At 39.6% G+C, this 21,697-nt stretch overlaps 1 protein-coding gene across 2 annotated transcripts in view; it reads right to left on the bottom strand.

Annotated features, from left to right (window-relative positions):
- HERC3 (HECT and RLD domain containing E3 ubiquitin protein ligase 3) overlaps window positions 1-21,697 on the bottom strand; it is a 112,511-nt gene that overhangs the window by 63,313 nt on the left and 27,501 nt on the right. For both annotated transcript variants that reach the window (XM_090266295.1, XM_090266296.1), the window contains exons 4-11: window positions 16,371-16,530; window positions 14,155-14,231; window positions 13,132-13,353; window positions 12,073-12,164; window positions 11,180-11,310; window positions 9,253-9,413; window positions 7,203-7,279; window positions 1,953-2,077 (exon numbers count right to left, since the gene is read on the bottom strand). In XM_090266295.1, the coding sequence (XP_090122421.1) occupies window positions 1,953-2,077; window positions 7,203-7,279; window positions 9,253-9,413; window positions 11,180-11,310; window positions 12,073-12,164; window positions 13,132-13,353; window positions 14,155-14,231; window positions 16,371-16,530 (1,045 nt within the window). The remainder of the gene's footprint in view (window positions 1-1,952; window positions 2,078-7,202; window positions 7,280-9,252; window positions 9,414-11,179; window positions 11,311-12,072; window positions 12,165-13,131; window positions 13,354-14,154; window positions 14,232-16,370; window positions 16,531-21,697) is intronic.

Genomic DNA, 21,697 nt, shown 5'->3' with positions numbered 1-21,697 from the left:
TTTAATAAATTTTTTTCTTTTATTGATTCTAGAGAGGAAAAGTGAGGGAGAAATAGAGGGAGAGAAACTTCAATGTGAGAGAGAAACATCAATCGGTTGCCTCTTGCACATGCCACAACTGGGGGACAAAACCCGCAACTCAGGCATGTGCCCTGACCCAGAATAGAATTAAAGACCTTTCAGTTTGTGGGATGACACCCAAACAACAGAGCCACACCTACCAGGGCTATTAGCAGCTCTTTCTTCCCCAAGTGAAGGCTCGGAAAATATACATACATTTGCTTTTAAAAAAACATTGTGTCACATCTCAAAATGGACAAGAGCTTAAATTTTCCATAAGTCATGTTAAAATAAAAAGAGAGTATCAAAGCTACAGGAAGAAAAACTCTTGCACCTGCTAAGACCTTGAACATTCTTCTACCACCAATCATCTAAGACACTCTCTACCTCACCTCTAAACATGAACACTAAATAAAAGCAAAACAGAAAAGCTGAGCTGTTGTCTCCCAAATACAGAAATTATCTTTGCAAATTAATAACTGCACAATCACTTCCTTCTGTTTTGCTGCCTATCTGAAAAAGAAACTGAATAGTGAAATGCTTGTATTCCTATTACCTAGATTATACTGGTTCTGAGAAGATAGCTAGTTTTTGACGATCCTGAGTGAAATTGTGTGTCAGGAGTCCTGAACCCTCTTATTCAGTATAGGGAAAGGGAAGGAATAAAACAAACACATGGTTGAGGAGGCTGTTTCAGTCACTTCTCTTAATCAGAGAATCTGGGTCAGGAAAGATCATCACAGATTTTTCTCCCATCCTTTCATTTTATAAGAAAACTGAGAACTAGCAAAGTGTCATGCAGAGTAAGTCTACAGTCCCCCACCCCTTCCACGGTGAGTCCCGTTCCTTTTCCCCTGTCACCTTCTAGCCTGAACGCCTCAGCAGAAATAACTATTCTGAGGATAGTCGTGAGCTGCTCTAGGGCATTCCCAATGATTCCCCAGTGTGCCCCAAAGTTCAGACCCTGGTCAAGTGCCCCACTACAATCCACACCATAAAGCCAGATGTATTACACACAGTTCTGGGAATGACCACTGCTTAGTATACAGAGTGTGGTTCATTCATTCCCAAGAATGAGACTCTGCAGAAAAATGAAAACGCTGAGAAAAAGCAATGAAAATGTGTGAGAATGGGGAGAAAAAAATTCTCCTTTAAGAATAAAATAAAATTGCCCTGGCTGATGTGGCTCAGTTGGTTGGAATGTCATCCAATTAACCAAAAGGTGGCTGGTTGAATTCCTAGTCAGGGCCCATGCCTAAGCTGTGGTTCAGTCCCTGGCCGGGGCACATACAAGAGACCACCAGTCGATGTTTCTCTCTCACATCAGTGTTTCTCTACCTCTTTCTCCCTCTCTTTTCCTTTCTCTAAAATCAATGAACATGTACTTGGGTGAGGATATAAATAAACAAACAAACAAAATAAATAAAATAGATTAAAAGCCTCAATAGTTTTTACTACTTGACACTGAATTACCATGTCAACTAATCATTTTGACTGTGAAAATCTACAAATTATTCCAATTAGGTAAGATAGCAGTGGTCTTACATTTAGGACGCTTTGGAACATGCATATGAAGAAACTCTTGGAGTCAAATAACAATAACAATGAGTTTTCTAGGGAAAAAGGCCAACTCAGACCTTCAGCAGGATTTTTAAGATCTGAGCAAGGCAGGCTGATGAATACAGTCTCTGAAGAATGGAGGAGCAACCTATTGTGTTATTTGGGATAAGGGCACCAAATCCCGAACAAATATATGCAAAAAAAGTTTCCCTAAAATGTATAACACTGTTTATATTCACAACCTCAATATGGAAATAGAAAAAATTACTAAGCTAGAAGATATCACTACACTTTGAGAAAAATAAAATGACAGAAAACAAGCAGACACATACTTGATTGTATTTGCATTGTTGTGTTCTGAGAGTTTTTGTCTCCAAATTGCTATGGTTTCATCGTTTATTAAACTGGTGTACTGTGCTTGGTTCACAGTCCTGAAGTCAACAGCAGGAGAAGAATTCTGTAAAATTAAATGTAACAGAGCAAATGGGAAATTAAATAGGATGGATCTTTTCTCCTTTCCTCTTGACATATTTTCTCCATTTCGCGTTTCACTTCCTAGGGCTGGGGAGCACTGCCCAGATGTCCCCCACCCTGCAGAATGGGAGCACTCACTCTCCCAGCTGCTGAGAGTGTAAGCTCCTGACAGCTCCCAGTTGGGCTGCTCTCCAGAAATTGCTTCACTCCTTTGCATCCAGTGGCAGTGAGAGGTGTAGTACGAAGGCCCAGCCCCCTTGCCTCAACTCAGGACTGTCTGAAGGGCCATCCCAACCTCAAAGCTCCCCAGACTGGCTGGGGACTTAGTTACACTGACGGTCATGCAATTTCTCCCTCTGCCCAACCCTGCCTCCTTCATCCCTAAGTAGATGTCGTTCTACAAAGCACTCCCCAAAAGCTTTCTGAACATAAATCTCAGTCTCAGAGTCTGTTTCCCAGAGAAGCCAACCCAATATGACTTTCCCAGACTTCTTTCCCCTCTGCTTTGAATCACTACACTGTCAAGGCTTTTAAGGTATTAATCATTGTCGTATCTATTCACTGAACTCCAACAAAATATATTACTTAAAGAGTTGTTATAACCTATATTGCAAATAATCTATAAAAACATAATGCGTCTTAATTACTTGCTCCAAGTATATAGCTATAAATTTATAAAGGTGGCAAAAAGACATGTCGATAATGGCGTTAAAAATTCCATGTTGCTCAGCACTATACATCCTTTACTCAGTGAGATTTTTAAAATATAAGCACTTTGATTTTCTAACATTTCTTTTTCAACTGATTTTCCCCAAATCCTGTTCTTGATTTAAAACTGTGAAAAAGCTGAAAGTGCTTTATGCCTCCCAAACTCGCCTGTACAAAAGAGCGAAAAACTAACATGAGAGTATTCATCTATCAATTCATAAAATGCTCATTTTTTTCCTCCTTTGTACCTACACATAAAAACACAACTTTCAGAATAAATTTTCTTCGTTTTTCCCATAGTCATGAGTTAAGGTATCGTTATATTGGAAAAAGAGAAGGGCATGTAACAAATCAGAGATGCTTGCCAAAGTTTTTTATCATCTGGTTCTTCATAATTATTTTACTAAAATGGCCACAGATATCTATTGAGAGAGCAAAAGATATCTTGAATTACATAGAGAAAAATCCTAAGACAAAGTAGACATTTGTGCACAAACAAACATATCCTGGTTTTAAAACCATCGTTGTTATGTAAACTTTAATTACTTCCCCCATTCAAGGGGCAGCTAAACACAGACTCTAACACAAACTTATAATAAAATTAGCCATGGAGTTGTCTCATTCTTCAATCCACGTCCATCCAATAAACCACAGATACCTTAAATGAAGTACAATTTCAGAATTATCTGAAGACCTAAGAAAAAGCATCAGTTTTCTTCTAATCAATGTCTTCTAATTACACACAGGCCAAAAAGAAAAATTTGGTCTAGGACAGTTTCTCAACTTTAGCTACACTTTGAATCACCAGAGCATTCACAACACTCGGCAGCAAGTCATCCTCTAGACCAGTGGTTCTCAACTGTCCTAATGCTGCGACCCCTTAATACAGTTTCTCATGTTGTGGTGACCCCCAACCATAAAATTATTTTCGTTGCTACTTCATAACTGTAATTTTGCTACTGTTATGAATTGTAATGTATCTGATATGCAAGATGTATTTTCATTGTTACAAAATGAACATAATTAAAGCATAGTGATTAATCACAAAAACAATATGTAATTACATATATGTTTTCCGATGGTCTTAGGCGACTCCTGTGAAAGGGTCGTTCAACCCCCAAAGGGGTCGGCAACCCACAGGTTGAGAACCGCTGCTCTAGACCAATTAAGTCAGAATCTCTAGAGGCATCAGCAGTTTTTTAAGGCCCCCAGGTGATTTCAATGGGCAACCAAGGCTGGAATAACTGTTCTAGGAAAAAGGATTATGTCACCTATCAGGCTTTGAGAGAGAGAAAGAGACACACACACACACATGCGCGCGCGCACACACACACACACACACACACACACACACACTCCCCCTCACACTTCCCGCACAACCACATTCCCTCTTCAGTCCTATCCAGGAAACAAGATGAAAGGGAAAAGCTAAGGCTTACATTTACTAAATCGCCAAGACCTAGAACCAAATGTATGTAGCAAATGCCTGACATTAAAGAATGACTCAGTATTGCACACAAAAAATGAAGCCTGTTACTACACAGATGCTTTTTCTTGGTTCTTTAAGTGATTCTTCATGTGATATAGTAACAGGGTAAGCATGATTTGATCAGTCTCTATATCTAAACAAAAATCTTTGGTTAATAACTTAAGTAAAAGTGTACAGGTTTCAGGTTTTGTTTTGTTCTTTTTAAAGCAACACCTTCCAAAGTAATATTCTCATTTTATTTTCTTTTTCTCCTTTGGTAGCTTACATTTGTAATGCACACCACTCCTAACAAGTGTTTAAACTATAGCCTGCCCTGTTTCACTAACAGTGCCCTAATTCCCTTCCTTCTCATCCATGTTTTCTTTGCCAGTCCAAATAGTGTTAATTATAGTAAGTTTAAAATTCAACTACAGCTTTTTTCCTCCTTGGCTGCTTGAGGATCGGCTGCCATCATGAACAACCCAGTAAATACCCAGATCAGGAAGTTCATGACCAACACGTCCTTTACCCTGGGAAGGCAACAGTATCTAAGACAGAAATTCAGAGAAAACTAGCTAAAAATGTACAAGACCACAGCAGATGTCATCTTTGTGTTTGGATTCAGGACCCATTTTGGTGGTGGCAAGACTTTGGCACGATTTATGATTCCTTAGATTGGACAAAGAAAAATGAACCCAAACATAGACGTGCGAGACATGGTCTGTACAAGACAACCTGAGGAAGACAGCAGAAGGAAGGAAGTGAGGGGTGGGGGTGCTGCAAAGGCCAGTGCTGGTGCTGCCAAAAGAAGGAGTAAAGAGTCTTTATTCTTCAGTGACTTTAATCTGTGGTGATCGTGCAGATTTTTCATGAGAGGATTAATGGACTAAAAATTTATTTAAAAACCCAACTATATAAAGGGTGGTGGTGCCAAAGTAGGTTGTGAGTACCTGAAACACAGAGCTTACTCTTAATTATTACTTATTAATTATTGTATTATTTTCCATATGAGCAACTCGTCGTCGGCAGCCGTCCGTCTCGAGAGACGATGGTGTAGCTTCTTAAGAGTCTATCTGCACCGCCGAGAATGGCTGTGCAGTCCGACTCGGGAGTGACACGGTATCTGTCTCCTCCCGTGTTGAATCGACATCTTGCGATGACGCTGAAGCTACAGAGCCTGGGCAGGGTGATATGGAGGGTCTGCTGTTGCCCAAGCAGCAGACCCCCCCTCTCTTCGCAGCTGAAGGGTCCAAGGGAAAGACGGAGTCAATACAGCTTGGCTTCAGGTGCGCCGCAGGAGTTGCCGGTGTTGACTACAACGTCAAACCGCCTTAGGGACTCCGGCTCCGGATTTTCTGTCGGGGTTTACTCCCTTAGCCTTTCCCCTGAAGAGGTATGCCGCAAGGCAGCGGAGGTTGTTTGGAGTCAGAGTTTTCCTTCTCTGATGTGCCCTGACTGGAAGATGGAACCAGCGACACTTAGCTCGCAGGCCGACGCTCAATCCACTGAGCTAAACCAGCCAGGGCATGTATGAGCAACTATACACCTACTTTTTACTGCACCATGTATACCAGACAACATATTTATAAAAAGGAAGGAAACTAAGATTTATGTTGAACTGCACAGGAAAAATATTACTGGATATTTTGGATAATTTATTCAAGTCAGTTTCTTGGAAATATGAATACTTCGAACTCTACTACTTGTAAACAAAAAGTTATTAACTTGCAAAAATGCAGTGTTATTCGCCCTTAACTTAATTGGCATCTTGAAGAAACACAGAATAATCTCAGTTTTCCTCAAGATTTCTCCGTGAAGCACTGAAGCTGGGCCTAAAATATGTCTAAAGCCAGAGTTCCACGTCACCCCAGATGGTAGCACAGACGGAGCCTTCTTCAGGCTGCTGACCTGGAAAATACCTAATCGTCGGTTTTAGCTGTCCGACCTGCAGCCTCAGGCTCCACCACAGCCTTTTCTACCAAAACCATAGAATTATACTAACTAGAAAGTAAGAACGTTTCATATTTAAAGATGGCAAAATATCAGACTGATGGGGAGAACCTCCAAGGCTGAAAGGGCTCCTTGTCTCCACAGTTCCTCATTTTATTCCCAACCAATTAGAAATCCTTTATCATCAAGGCCCCTTCCCTGCTCCTCCAGGACAGGACAAGGATCAATGCACTGCATGTTTGGTCCTCCCTGACTGCTTGCTGAGTAAGAGCAGAGTGCACAAGAGAGGAAGCACAAGAGTAGAAGAGATGGAGGAGGACACAAATCAATTCTGCAGTGCTGGTTTCAGACTCATTTTCCTCATCCAGGAACAAAGCAATGAATTAAAGTACTGTTGCAGATAACTGGGCCATGTTCTCCTACCTTCAAGATACTGGAGTGTCATTCTTCCTGACTTACCCATACAGTGATGCAGGAGAAAATATGAGGGAAATTTTAGTGTGGTTGCAATGAGCAGATTATAAATGAGAAGGGAATTTGAACCCTGGGGTATCTCTTCTGTATTAGTATATACTCAATCATATCAAAAAATCCCACTAAGTTCCAAACACCTAGTATTTTCACTACTTCAGGGGGAAGGAAAGAAAAGGGAAATCAAATGATGCCAAAGTAAGTATGAGCTCTCTAGATCTCCTTAAATCTCTTTTGGAACAGATGTAGATATAAATAATTTTAAATTATAAATTAGAACTCTATGATTAAAATGCCAGAAAAAAAAATTGCACTTCAAGGAAGCAAAGTCAAGCTAACTTCCTCAAGGTCTAATTTGCTTATTTTAATAAGATCAAACTGGTAAAAATGAAGAGTAACACATTGCTCTCATATCATTATTTACTTATGTTTTCCATGTAATTATTTATTAACATAAATATTGGTTCATCATCACTCAATCCCCAAAATAATAGTCAAAAGAAAATTTTACCTCATATTTGGAGCAAAGTACAAAAGTTTGGTCGCCTCCAGAGAAGATCTGCTTAACAATATGATATTTAAACCGATCTGTCAAAAAAATTTTCAACAGCATATTTTTCAATAATTAAAGCTTTTCCTTGATCCCTTTTCTAATATTCCAAAACATTCTTCACATGTTTTCCTAACCATTTTAATTATGTCAGAGAAGTTCTAAAACCTTGTCTCCTGGCCCTTTGCCCACAACTGTTTCTATTGCGATTAAAAATAAATATATCAAATGGTAGCCTCCATTCTAACTCTACCTCTGCTCCTTCCCCAAACACCAGTAATCCTGACCTTTTTTCTGTTTTTCATCCTAACTCTGCCATGTACCAACCTGCAATTTAAAACGGCCGCTACTATAAATGGCAACATATGCCCAACAAATAATTCAACACTGAGTGTGGTGATCCCTAACGCCTTCGGGGTAAAGCCTGCCATATACGGACCTGCGTGTCCTACCCCCTGCTTTATCTCCCATCACACTGTGTGAGTGGTGATACTCTAATACCATCACACTGCTTTTATTTCTAATACAGTACCACACTACAGTATTTCATATCTCTGTGCCTTTTCCTTCTGCCACCACCAGCGCACACTGTCTCCTTGAATGGTGCCTCCCAGAGCATACTCGGACCTGTGCTCTCGGACCCGTGCAGGTCCTGTGCTTGCCATTGGCCGCTCCCTCCCTGTCCTCTCCCAGGCTCACCCCAAATAATCTTTTAAGACACAGCTCCTACTTCCTCTAATCGGAACACTATTTGATGCCTTCCTCTGAGCTCCCACATTACCATGAAGGTTTCTAAAACCACAGCATTTACCATTATAAATTGAATTTTATCTACTTACGTTATGAAAATCATTTTGGCAAACATCATAGCACAAATTTATGATCACATAAATCAGGTTGTAATTAAACTTCAAAAACATGCAGCTTCAAATTAACGTGTAAAACACCCGAGTGTTTCAAGTTGGTACATTTCTTAAATCCATGCATTCCTAGCCTAAGTACAATACCTTAAGAAAAAAATTTACAAATAATGGAGCAAAGGACACCACGCCATTCTTTCACTTTCGCGAACATTGCCAAAACAAAAATCTCGTTTAATTTATATTTTAAGTTCTACATTTCTTAGACGTTCATATATTCATTCCACAAATACTTACTGAGTGAGAAGTTCATGCCAGGCCCTGTGCTACAGGCTAGGTTTATTTACAAAGAGGGAAAACTTCAGTCCCTGTCCTTAAGTTTCTTATAATCTAGTAGGAAACTTATGATTGTTGTTTCAAAAAAAATCCTGATCAAGCCATAAGTGTGCCACTTTATAGTCTTCAAATCAAAATTAATTATTAAATTATGCTTCTTTTAATGACCCTCCAGCTCCATTTCAGCCTCTGGATTTATTCACAGTGCATTATTTTGAGATCCAATGAAATGGACACTGTGTTACTCATTTTTTAAGGAAAGAAAAAAATGGCATATAAAGAAATTGCGTCGTGTTATAACCAAAATAGTAATAGCAAAGGGAAGTAACACAGTACAAGCATTAAGACCACAGACTTTAGAATGAGGCAGACTTGGGTTTAAATCCTGCCCCAGGATCTAGGTGATCTTGGGCAAGTTACTCAACTTCCTTAAGTCTCAATTTCCTCATCTCCAGCACGAGGACAACTGCCACTAGTGCTTAAAGTTATTCTCAGTGCTTAGCATACCAATGAAGCTTGGCTAAGCATTCAGGAAACATTAACTTCCATTATTAGCAACAATAATAATTAAAATGTATACATACCACCAAGGTCCCTGGGGCCAAAAGAACATTTTCCGCTTAATTCTTTAAGATCTCAACTACACATCCCTCCCTGTGCATAGTTAGTACTCAAATATTTGTTGATCGATATTAAAAGTCAATACCTCATATTCATTCCCTCCAAAAGCTTCAAGGAAAAAATAGAAACATGTTCTCTGAACAACCTTTTTATCATTTAAAATATCATTAAATTCCAATGAAAATCACTCTTACCAGCTCTGGCTGAAAGCTGGCCACTGTGGGAGGCCCAGTAACCTTTCACAGGAGATGGGCACTTAACATTACAAGTGTGTCCAGTTCCTAATTGACCTCTTGCTCCACAACCAAATGCATAGATGAGTCCAGAAGAAGGCACGAAGGCTAGGGTGTGTTGTCTGGGAAGAAATTACATTTAAAATAATTACTGAACACAGTTATAAACTCAGATTCTGACCTTTTTTTTACATAGATGTATTTCATTATTTATTTAAATGTTTAAGCTCTTGCATTAGATTTTTACAACCTGGTGAACATTCACAAATTATTTCTCCCACAGAACTATAACTACACATACCCAGACAGTATAAATATATGGTTGAACTAACATTAATACCTATCACCATTTTATCAATTACATAATAAAACAAATGATCAAGTATCCAAATATTGTTACACAGCTCAAAAGGCATATAAAATATTAGCTGTCTGCTCAATTCATTAGTAGAAACCCACTTCTTTCTGTGCAAGAGATGGTGGGAAGGAAAAAAATCACACTTCAAACAAAAGTAAGTTGGTAAAGAACTTTAGAATATATGAAAAAACACAAGAATTTCAGGATTTTTATGATTAAGAATTGTCTTAGCTACAACAAAACACCTCTACCTCTACAAAAACATACTAAAGAGAGTATTTTATGTGTTCTTCACAAGACAAAGGCAACACTTTACTAAAAATAATAGCCCCCTCCCATTCTTTTCTCAGGCTCTCCCTGTAAGTCGCACCCCAAGTGCTAACTTTAAAATTAACTGTAAGGTTTTTTGTCTGGAGACATTAAAGGTATGTTTCTGTACACTGTAGATTTTCACAGTGAAGTCTTTCCATAACAGCACAAAATAAAATTTATAGAAAGATTTAAATAATAACTAAGACTTGCTATAAAAATCAAAAAGTTGAGCAAACCTGATGTATATCTGTATGAATGTAGAGATGTAAACATAAAGTGAGCAGGCAAATAACCACACACAGCCTACTCTCTGTGTTGAAATGACCAAAGGACTAAACCACATAAGGCCCAGGGTGTTCACAGTTCCTGGGATTTTAGTTCTGTGTGATACCAAAAATATCCAAGTATTGTGCTGGGTATTTTGGCACCTAATCTTTCTGAATCACTTTTATATTGATAAGATTCCAGCATGGGATAGATTGAAAGATATAACTCAGTACTGCATGATTCCAGGAAAATTCAATTGGTACAAATGATAAGCACGTTTTAAATGCTGAACAGTAAGAATCTTTTCCTAAGTGTCAAAACAGGTTGATCGTAACCTAAACACAGAGGTTGCAAGTCTATCAAGCTTGTGGCCTGGTAAACGGCTTTTCAATATTCCTCTGGAAGCTTCAGATATACACACTCAGGCTCTGACTGTTAACATCCACATGTGAGCACAGCAATTCCTAGGCATGGCCCCAGAAAGCCTCCCCCATGTTTCTATGTGACTCTTTTTGCAGTGGCTGGCACTCTGTAATACTCTCCTTCTCTGACACAGTAGGTGGCGGGGAAGACAGTAAGACTCAGAAAGCACTGGCTGGCCTGCTGCATTTGACCTCTAAGATGTAAGGGAGAAAACAGGGTAGACCAGGCAAAATTTCCTAGAAGTTCTCTGAGGCTCTCTCACTTTCCTTTCTTCATGCCTCCCCCACATCCTACTACTCTTTATTCCCAAAGAAGCCTTGTGTCCCTATGTTGTCCCGTTTATCTAACGCCCTTCCTTGCCATACCCTGCTGAGATCCAACTCTCTCCAAACTTTCAAGACAGGTGTGCATACAGCGAAGATTTCTTAAAATGATGGTGGTTAGGTCTAACCACATTCTCCATCACTACAAGGACAAGATCTATTTCTGGGTCTTAACAGATACGGGGAAGCTCTTAGGAGCACTCACCTGCCACAAGCAATCTGAGTTACTTCACTGCCCATCAGCTCTAGAACTCTTCTTGGATTAACCTCATCATTCATGGAATCATGTCCCAGTTGCCCACAGGAACCAGCACCAAAGGTAAACACACCTCCACTCTAACAAGGAACAAAACACCACATGACTACATTGTATCACTGCGTTTGAGTAGACTCTTCTAAAACCTTTCATATACAAAATTCATATCACAAAGGTCTATACAAGAACACTACGCTCACATGATCCTTGGCCAAAATTGCTTCTTTTGAATGTTCATTAAATTTAAAAAATAATAAAAAAGGAACTTAAGACTACATCTTTATGGAACAAAGACAGCACCGCTCAAGGGAATGTGTGTCATCTGTACATTCTGAAAATTGTTTAAAAGTACAGTGATGTGTTAGGAAGCAAAACAAAAGGAAAGAGAAACAAAGAAAGAGGTGAAATGAGATGAATGCATGATCATTCATATATCAAAAATTAAATGCTCTACAAACTCCTTGGTAAATAAGATATTTTTTAACAGCTATATGTGAACAAATGTTAAGGCATTTTATTAAAGTGAATCTGTAACAGTATCTGTTCAACCTGAAAATAATTTTTACTCTCTCTAGATGTGACTCTTTTAGAAGCAAAAGAAATAGGTTGATAATTTTAAATTACTAATTACATTGCTCTTTTCTACATATTTAGATTGCTTGTTTTAAAGGATTACAGAATGTTGCACATAGACATATTTTAAGGTTATTTACATGGAATTATTTTTAAACATCACTACTCTCTCTAAAAAAACTACCAAAATAATTAATCAATGATAATCATCCATGTCATACCCAGCACCAGAGTGTCACAGAACAAACCAGAATACTCGAGTCCCTTACTTTTGTGAGGACTGCTGTGTGTTCTTCTCCACAACTAATATAGACAACTTTTTGTGTTCGTAAGAGTTTCACATGGCAAGGAGACTCTCGATCTAGAATAAAATCAATATGAGAATGTCACTACCATTTGCCCTTGAGATGAAATACACATACCAATCTTACCATGAATTTTGGGTCCCCCTGGATGGCTGACTCCCGTATTCACCTTCCTGCCTATATCTCCATTTAGATGTCCAACAGACATAACATTTTTAATATATCTAAAACCTAACTCATGGTTTTCCCACACACCCCAACTCTGCCTCCCCAACCCCCACACCCCACGACACACACACACAGTTTTCCTCTTTTCTTAAATGGTAACTTTATCCTTCCAGCTTTTCCTGTCTTTATTTCAAACCACACATCCAACAGTGAACAAAACCAACTGGCCCCATCTTCAAAATAGATACAAAATCTGACTTGACTCCCACTGCTTCCAAATTGGTCTGCCAGCTTCCCCTGGACCCACTATGGCCAAAGCCAAGAGAAATCACTCCTCCCCTCAAAGCCCTCATGTCTTCCCCTTTCACCATGAGAAAAAGCTGAAATCCTGACCCTGCTCTACTGGGCCCTACATGTCTGGCCTATACTGACTGTCTGACCCCTAGCTCACTCCACTCTTGACCATACCATGTCTATCTTTCCACACCACGGCCTATGTTCATCCTGTTCCCTTTGACCAGAACATTCTTTGCCCAGAAACACACATGTTTTGTTGCTTACCTAACTTCCTGCAGGGCTCTGCTCAAATATCCTCTTATCAGAGAAGCCCTCCCTGACCACTGTTAAGTAAAACAGGAAATTTTCCTCTCAAACCCCCTCATATACTATATATTTACTAGTTTGTTGTTTGCACCTACCCATTACATGCAATCTTCGCTAAGTCAAGGTTTATCTCCTTTGTTCACTGCTGCACCCTTAGTACCTAACATGGGTCCAGCACATATATCTTCAAGAAATATGTGTTAAATGAATGTGTTTTTGAACCAAAGAGGTGCATATGAAGAGTTTACTTACCTTCTTCATCACTGAGCCCTAGCTGCCCTGCATTATTCATCCCCCAGCCAAAAACAGCTCCTGAGAGAGACAGGGCGAAGCTGTGGGCCCCTCCTGCAGCCACCTGAGCCAGGGGTATCCCCTCCAGGGACCTCACCCTCTGCGGGCTGGTCTGGGAGGGAAACTCCTTCCCCAGGCCCAGTTGCCCATGGCTGTTCTTTCCCCAGGTGAAGAACTGACCATCTGAAATAAGAACAGGATAACTGGTATTAAACATAATCTTCTTAGAACAATACAGTTGCCCAGTAGGGTCATCTGTCAGTTGACCAATACATAGGCCAAACCCGCCCAAGAGCGAGGGAGCAGAGACACTTGCTGCTATAAGACTGTTATAACCAAAACTCCCACTTGTCATAACAACAAAGAGATAAGCTGAGTATTACTCCTTTTCAAAGGCTATTAACATTTACGCAAATAAAAAATAAAATGTTCAAGTCAATTCAGTTTTGAATAGGCCAATTACCAGGCTTAGATCCACTAAGCTCAATTATTTTGACTACCCAAAGACCAAGAGACCAGGGACTTCATGAGATCCAGCTATAAACTGGATTGATTATACCACAGAATATCAAACAGGACATGTTAAGACTTCCTTCAAATTTATTCTAACATAGAATACAGTATTATTTGCTGGCATAGATTTCTCTAATTCCTTTTTCATTTACTGGAGTGCCTGATAATGGAAAGGAGCTTGACAGTGAGCTATAGCTAAGAAAAACCAATCTCCTCCACACTCAGGAACATTTGCGCACAGTCCTGCCCACTGCCATCTTCCCCGTGAGAGAGCTGGAGCAGCTATGGCAACCACCTTCTTGATCATTCACACCCTGAGCAAAGTAAGGGTGCCTGAGAACTGCCACTGTCCAACAGGAATGCACAGACCCTAACTAGTTAATTGAAGGTTTCCAGATAGATAACATCACACAAAAATGCAAAGAGAACTGGTTGCAAAATTAACATAATATTAGCATAACGTTACATTACCAGCTGCAAGGGCCAAGCAATGCCAGTTGCCACAGGAAACTTGTAATATTGTCTGCTGGTTCAGCTTTTGTATTAACCTAAAACAGAAAAGGATTTATTCTTAAGGGCATTAACAAACAATGATCAGAAATATTCCCAACTAAATAAAACACTTGTGATAAATAACATCATTTTTCCTAAAAGACTTTCAAAAATCAAATATATAATCTTACATGATATAATTCTATTAGGTCTTTCACTAACCTCCTGCCTCTTAGGTATAATTTTAAAAAAAGAAATAAACTTCTGTACTTAAACCCATTACCACACCCTCTGTTAATTCCCACCCGTCATCTCTGATTCAGGGACAAATGGAATAAAGCTACAGAAGAGAGTTCCCTAAGAATATGGCTGGTGTCTAAATGGCTTTCAACAGGAGGGCAACACGGTGATCCAGCAATTCCACTTCTGAGTGTATATCCAAAAGAACTGAATGCAGGGTCTCAAACCAAAGAGTTATCTGTACACCCACATTCATAGTAGCATTATTCACAATGGCCAAAAGGTAGCTGTAACCCAAGTGTCCATCAACAGATGAATGAACAAAATATAGCCTATAAATGCAATATTAATCAGCCTTTAAAAGAAAGAAAATTCTGACACATGCTACAATGTGGATGAAACTTGAGCACATTATGCTAATTGAAATAACCCGGTCACAAAAAAGACAAATACTATATGATATGATTCCACTTATGAGGTACCTAATGCAGTCAAATTCACAAAAACCAAATGTAAATTGGTGGTTGCCAGGGGCTCGGGGAGGAGAAATAGGGAGTTGTTATGCAGCGGGTATGGAGTTTAATTGTTGCATGATAAAGTTGGAGATTGGTCACTGTGTTTAATGTGAATATTCTTAATGCTGCTGAACTGTACACTTAAAAATGGTTAAGATGGTAAATTTTGTAATGTGTATTTACCACATTAAAAAAATAATAATAATCAGGAGTAAAGAGGAAGATCATATGATTACTTTCCAAATTACATTCCTCTGCTTGCTCATGTGAAAGACGGATAAAAGCAGTACCTATTTCACAGGGGTGTGGTGAGAATTAAACAAAAAAAGTCCATGTAAAGTACCTTGCTCTGCCCAGCAGAGTTGGGCGGCCTAGGAATAGCTCCTCCTCTCTACTTTAATAGTTCACAAATTGCCATATTCCTCTTCATTAAATGTATGCCACAGAAACAAAGGAATCAGGTGGACATGCCCTCAGGAGTCGGGTATTTTAGAAAATAGATGGGGCGAGGGAGGGGGAATTAGAGTGATAGCTCTCACTTTTGTTACTGTTCTGTTTTCTCAGATATAAAAAAATTAAAATAGAGTTCACATGTGCATTTAATACCAAATAGTGCCCAACTATTTTTATTGATATGTAACTGTAGATTCACATGCAGTTGTAAGAAATTATGGAGAGATCCCTTATATACTTGTTCAGTTTTCCCCAATGGTGACATTTTGCAAAACTGTAGTATAATATAAGCAGAATACTGACATTAGTATAATCTATTAATCTCATTCATTTTTCTCCAGTTTTATTTGTACTCATTTATGAATGTGTATTAATTTTATCGCCTGTGTATGTTCATGTATCCACAACAATCAAGATACTGAACAGTCTCCACACCACAAGGATTCCTGGTGATGTACTTTTACTACTTCCCTGCCCCATCCATAGGTCCTGGCAATCACTAATCTATGCTCCATCTCTAAAATTCTGTCATTTAAAGAATGTTATAGAAATGGAATCATACTCACATTTTTTTTCATTGCTTTTAGAGACAAAGAAAGGGAGAGAAACATCCATACAAGAGAGAAGCATCAACTGGCTGCCTCTCTTGTATGCGCCCAAAGGAGCAAACCCACACCCTAGCTAAGTGCCCTGAGCGGGAATCAAACCCACAACCTTTCAGTTTGCAGGATGACACTCCAACAGAGCCACACCAGCCAGGGTGGAATCATACTCACATTTTTTAACTTGAGATACACACTTCTATAAATAATCACAATTTTTGTGACAAGTACTATAACAGTATAGGCACAGTAGTGGCACAAAGGAATAGCAATTAAATAAAGAAAGCAGAAACTAAAACAAGGAGTCTAACAAAGCAACAGCAAGAAGTAATATTTACAACAATTGACATTTGAAAACTCAGATTCCTTTCTGTGACATTCTTACCTGGGGACTGCCACTGAATCCTCAGTAGTCATGAGCCCCAACTGACCATCACTTCCTGCACCCCAAGAAAACAGCTGGCCGCGGTCACTGAGGGCCAGACTGTGGGACTCGCCGCACGCCACATGGACAATGTGCTGATCTGCCAAAGCTCCAATTTGCTCTGAAAGAGACCAAACCAAAGGAGGAAAATGTACAACCAAGAAACAGGAATTGCACAGAATTATCTTCGTATGTAGTTTGCTTTTTCAAAGGGAACCATTACATCTGTATATTTATATTAGAGATTATAAATTCTATGTTTCTAAAAGCTATCAATTTAGATCCCCGCTATACTGGGCAGCACACATATCTCAGATAGTCCTTCATGTGCCTGGACTTGGGGGGAGCATTCTAGGAGGGGGTCTCATTGTTCCCAGGCAGAATCTCACTCAATCCCACTGCATTTAGCAATATACCTCATTTTCACTCACATTTGGGCTCCTCCGGTCCAGTCCCCCTAGAATGCTTCCTCCCCAATCCAGAAAAACACCTCTCTCCCCTCAGTTTCAGAACTGTCTCATATATATCTAGCCAAAGATAAGAGAATTTCTTGGAGGAAACTGGCCCAAAAGACCCACAGATACAAACATTTGTGGGTACCCCAATGAAATGTTCAGCTTCCCACTAGTTAACTAGATTTGCCCACACATAGTCTCTTGGGTTTTAATACCTCGTTCTTAAATATAAAAGGCTGGCCAAGGATCATCATACATTTGAGAGAAAGCTTAACATGAAAGACAAAGAGCAAAACAAAACAAACAAAAAAACTCCGAAGAAAAGGATCATGCAGGGAGCAGAAAAAAATGTTTATGTGATTAGAGAAATGGAAGATATGTGACAGTCAAACATTCAGAAAAGCAAACAAATTTATCTTGAAAACTTGAAATATGGCAGCATGAATTTAAAGGGAAAACCTCCAAAAGCCGGAGAGGAAATTAGAATTGAAGAAATCTTTTAAGAAATAGAACAAAAAAGCAAAGAGCTAAAGAAGGGGAAAAAAAAAAAAAAAAAAAAGAAATGAGGGGATAATTCTAAGGGGTCCAAAAACAAGTAAGTAAGAACTCCAAAAAGAGAATAGAAAAAAACACAAGTTAGACAACTTCAAAGAAGGAAAAAGATTTCTCCTTGAGCTTTGTACTGAGAGGCCCTATTAAAGACTCAGAATAACTACTGATAAGACTTCAGAGCACTTTATCTTGAAATTTCAGAATACTAAAAAAGATTCTGAAAGTTCTCAAAAGAAAAGTGTTTATATATATAGAACAGATATCAGAATGGCATCAGATTTCTCAAAAGCAATACTGAAAACTAGAAGACAATGAAGCAATGCCTTCACAATTCTTATGGAAAATAACCTCCAACTGAGAATTCTATACTTAGCTAAATAGGAATCAAATGTGAGGGGAAAAAAAGAATTTTCAGGCATGTAAGGCTCTCAAAATATTTTACTTCCCATGCTGCCTTTCTCAGAAGTTACCAAAAGATCATGCCTCCAAAACAAAGGAATATTCAGAAAACAAGAATTTTATAGAGGACAGGTAAAGAATATTTCCAAGATAGCTATGTAGCAGGCCTATGAAGCAAAGTTGGAGGAATGTCTCCAAGGTTGAGAAAGGGAATACAATCTGATGAGTTTTATATTACATTTTATAATTCTGTCAGATAATACAGAGGTTACTATGACAAAGGGGTAAAAAATGAAATAGTTAACTCCAAAAAACACCAAATGTTTTACAGGAAGTAAAAGCAAGAATGATACATGAAGTCATAATAACCAAATAAATATAATTTATATTATAAAGTAGTTAACTGTCAGTTGATTCTTAAAAATCAACTATTTGGGAACAGATAAGCATCCAGAGGTGAAGAAGAAGAAAGGGCAGGTGAAGAATATGAGAGAATGCTAATCTTTCCCAGTATGAAGTCTCCAGATTATGTCCAAGATTGAAAAAATAAATAAAAATAATATTATAAGCATGTTATTTAGAAATACAAAGTTAAATATCAAAGTTAATAGCCTCTGCAAGTAAGACCCAAGGGTGAGGACAGCAAAGCAGGGAGCTGTTATTTGATCTAGGCATAGTTTGTGTAAATATAGTAATTGAAAATAAAATATTTTTTTAAAAAATTAAGCAAAGCTCATATCAGAAATCTCCTGGAAGATGCTATAACGCCTGCAGTTCCCACTGCCCATCCTCTTTAACCTCTTTAATGTCAGAACCTACCTCTCACTCAGTCTTGCCCTAGGCACTAAGAGCAGTCCTGTCTTTACTTTCAGAAAATGTACTATCAGATACTCCTACTGAAGTAGCTCAGGTGATCTAACTCTACTCCTCTGACCGCATTTCCACCTTGAACCACAGTTCCAGGACTCAGAGTTTTTATGCCCTCCCAGGTCCGGGTGGCACCTCAGCCAGGATTGAAGGCTGCCCCACAACCTGACCTCCAATGCCAACCCTTAGCTTTCCTGCCTGGGTGTTAGCACACAGCCTACCATGACAAAACTAAGTTTCTCTGCTGCCTGACAGGACAGTCTCTACTTGATCTGCCACCTATTTCCTTGCCTCAAAATCCATCAGTAGCTTCCCTCTTGATCTTGGTTACCACAGCTAAGCAGCCTCAAAAGGGCATGTCTAGATTCCACATACCATTTCCTCCCAGGCTGGTCAAGCCCTAGGCAAACCAATCCCTGTCCCATCAGTCACAAAAGAGACATCAAACTACCATCACAAGAAAATGCAGCCCCAAAGGCAGAGAAACCATTCAGTACTGCAAAGATTTGTGGAGAATTAAACCACTCGTTATACCAAGTTCAACTTTTTTTTTTCCTAGCCAGAAAACAGAGCTCATCTGGTTCAGACTGGGGATCTGTCACAGTGAAATTGTAATCCCTCTTCTGTAATCTACTCCCTAGGTCAGGCCAAATCCTGGCTGGTTTGGCTCAGTGGATTGAGCGTCGGTCTGCGAGCTAAGTGTCGCTGGTTCGATCTTCCAGTCAGGGCACATCAGAGAAGGAAAACTCTGACTCCAAAAAACCTCCGCTGCCTTGCGGCATACCTCTTCAGGGAAAAGGCTAAGGGAGTAAACCCCGACAGAAAATCCGGAGCCGGAGTCCCTAAGGCGGTTTGACGTTGTAGTCAACACCGGCAACTCCTGCGGCGCACGTGAAGCCAAGCTGTATTGACTCCGTCTTTCCCTTGGACCCTTCAGCTGCGAAGAGAGGGGGGGTCTGCTGCTTGGGCAACAGCAGACCCTCCATATCACCCTGCCCAGGCTCTGTAGCTTCAGCTTCACTGGAGAGGACACTCCAGCGTCATCGCAAGATGTTGATTCAACACGGGAGGAGACAGATACCGTGTCACTCCCGAGTCGGACTGCACAGCCATTCTCGGCGGTGCAGATAGACTCTTAAGAAGCTACACCATCGTCTCTCGAGACAGACGGCTGCCAACGAAGGTCAGGCCAACATGCTAGCAATTGCTTCACTCATACGTCTCACTGATTACCCAGTTCCAGTAGGGAACATTCAGTCTGAGGCGCACATTTTCACATGCAGTCTCTTCTGATTCACTATATCAAGACTATATGCTGTATTTTGCAAATTATGACAGAACCTCAATCCACACATTAAAATAAACACACAAGCAACATCTGGCATTTTTATTTGTTTGTTTGTTTTTTTGAGGATAAAAGTATATTTTCTCTCTGGTCCTCTCAAAGCAACTTTTTAAAGTCTTTAGACATCTTTAGCGATGTTATCAACTCCGACTGAGCCAAGGAAATAGGGCTGAAGAGTGGCAAATGTGAAATGCTGCTTAGAGCAAATCAGCGGTTCAAGTGGACTTACATTATTAAGATTATTTCTACTTGGCTTTTGAGCCCATCATAATTTTTAATGTATTCAAGCTATGATAGGGATGATATGGGCCTAGATGCCAATATGTACTTAAAATCCTTGCAACAACCCTGTGAGGCAAGGGCTCTAAAAGCCCCAGCCCAGAGTAAGTATATAACCTAGCCAAGGCTCACAGCTAATGAGTGGTGGAGCTAGCACTGGATTCAGGTCTTTCTGACTTCAAAGCCCATTATACCCACTAGGCTACATCATCTTCCCTCCTGAAAACAGCCTAAGCAGACTTTAAATTGATGAAAGTAACTATGAACTGAATAGCATATTTATGGATAATGGGAAATTGACTCTCCCCCATTGGCTACTCAGATGAGAATATATACCCAATAGTTTGCAGTTAACACTATGAGCAGTTGGGTGGAAAGTATACAGGATGTACAAAATTAGTGATCGATATTTGGTACTAAATTTTTAACTAACAAAACTATAATAAAACAAATTAAATGTCAGCAGTTGGTATGACAAAGGGGATTACACTTTCATCACTTAGATGTCTCCTTTCTGAGTTTCCCCAAATTGTCTACTCTAAAGATTACACTTTTCTTTAATAGTAGAAAACAAAAGCAGAGTCGCACTGTGGGAAATCCAGTGCTTTGTTCTGCCATTTATGGATTCTAAGCCCTCACATTCACCCCACCTTGGTTTCTGTTGCCCACTCTAGTGCTCTCTAAAGCCTTTGTCAGATAATCCCGACGTCTATGTCATTCCAGCATTGGCATCTGTCGTCTCTTCCCATGTTAGTTGAGATTTTCCTGTATAAGACTCTGGGTCTTACTGAAATCTTCTAGTGAATGTTAACAATTTTGTTTTAGTTTTCGAAGCCTTTTCAGTACTATTTGGATGTGTGTGCTGCATGCACCATATGGTGCCCAATCTGGAACCTGGGTGGTGGTCTGTTTGTTATTTCGGTTCTCAAAATCATCTATATGCTAAGTAGGAAAACCCACACAGTTGCAACTCAGAGGTGAGCCCATAGTTCGTATGGAGTTGCTTTCCTGAGCTCTTCCTCCTCTGAGATCCCCCCAATAGGGGCTTCTTTTTAGCTCTCCAGCCTACACACTGTACTTCCACAGCCATGCCTGTCTCTGGGGCCCAAACGGCAAGAGGTCCAGAAGGAGAAATGGGGAACTCAATGCCAATTCAGTGGTACTTGGAATTCTGGTCTTCTTTCCCAGTCTACCTGTCATTACTTACTTTCCAGCATCCTCAAAAAGCTGCTCCAAGCATTCTGTCCAGGGTTTATAGGTGCATTCAGTAGGGAGGGATGTGCTTACGCCATCCTGCCTGGAACTAGAAACCCAGAGCCAGATTTTTAAAATAACATTTTTCCTGTTATGTGTGCGTGTGCTTTTTTTTTTTTTTTTTTTTTTAATCAGAG

Source organism: Furipterus horrens, unplaced genomic scaffold (genome assembly GCF_987537825.1).
Source record: "Furipterus horrens unplaced genomic scaffold, mFurHor1.1.pri manual_scaffold_2, whole genome shotgun sequence".
Lineage (NCBI taxonomy): Eukaryota > Metazoa > Chordata > Mammalia > Chiroptera > Furipteridae > Furipterus > Furipterus horrens.
Note: the sequence above shows the minus strand (reverse complement) of the source record. Positions and strands in the feature narration are given on the sequence as shown.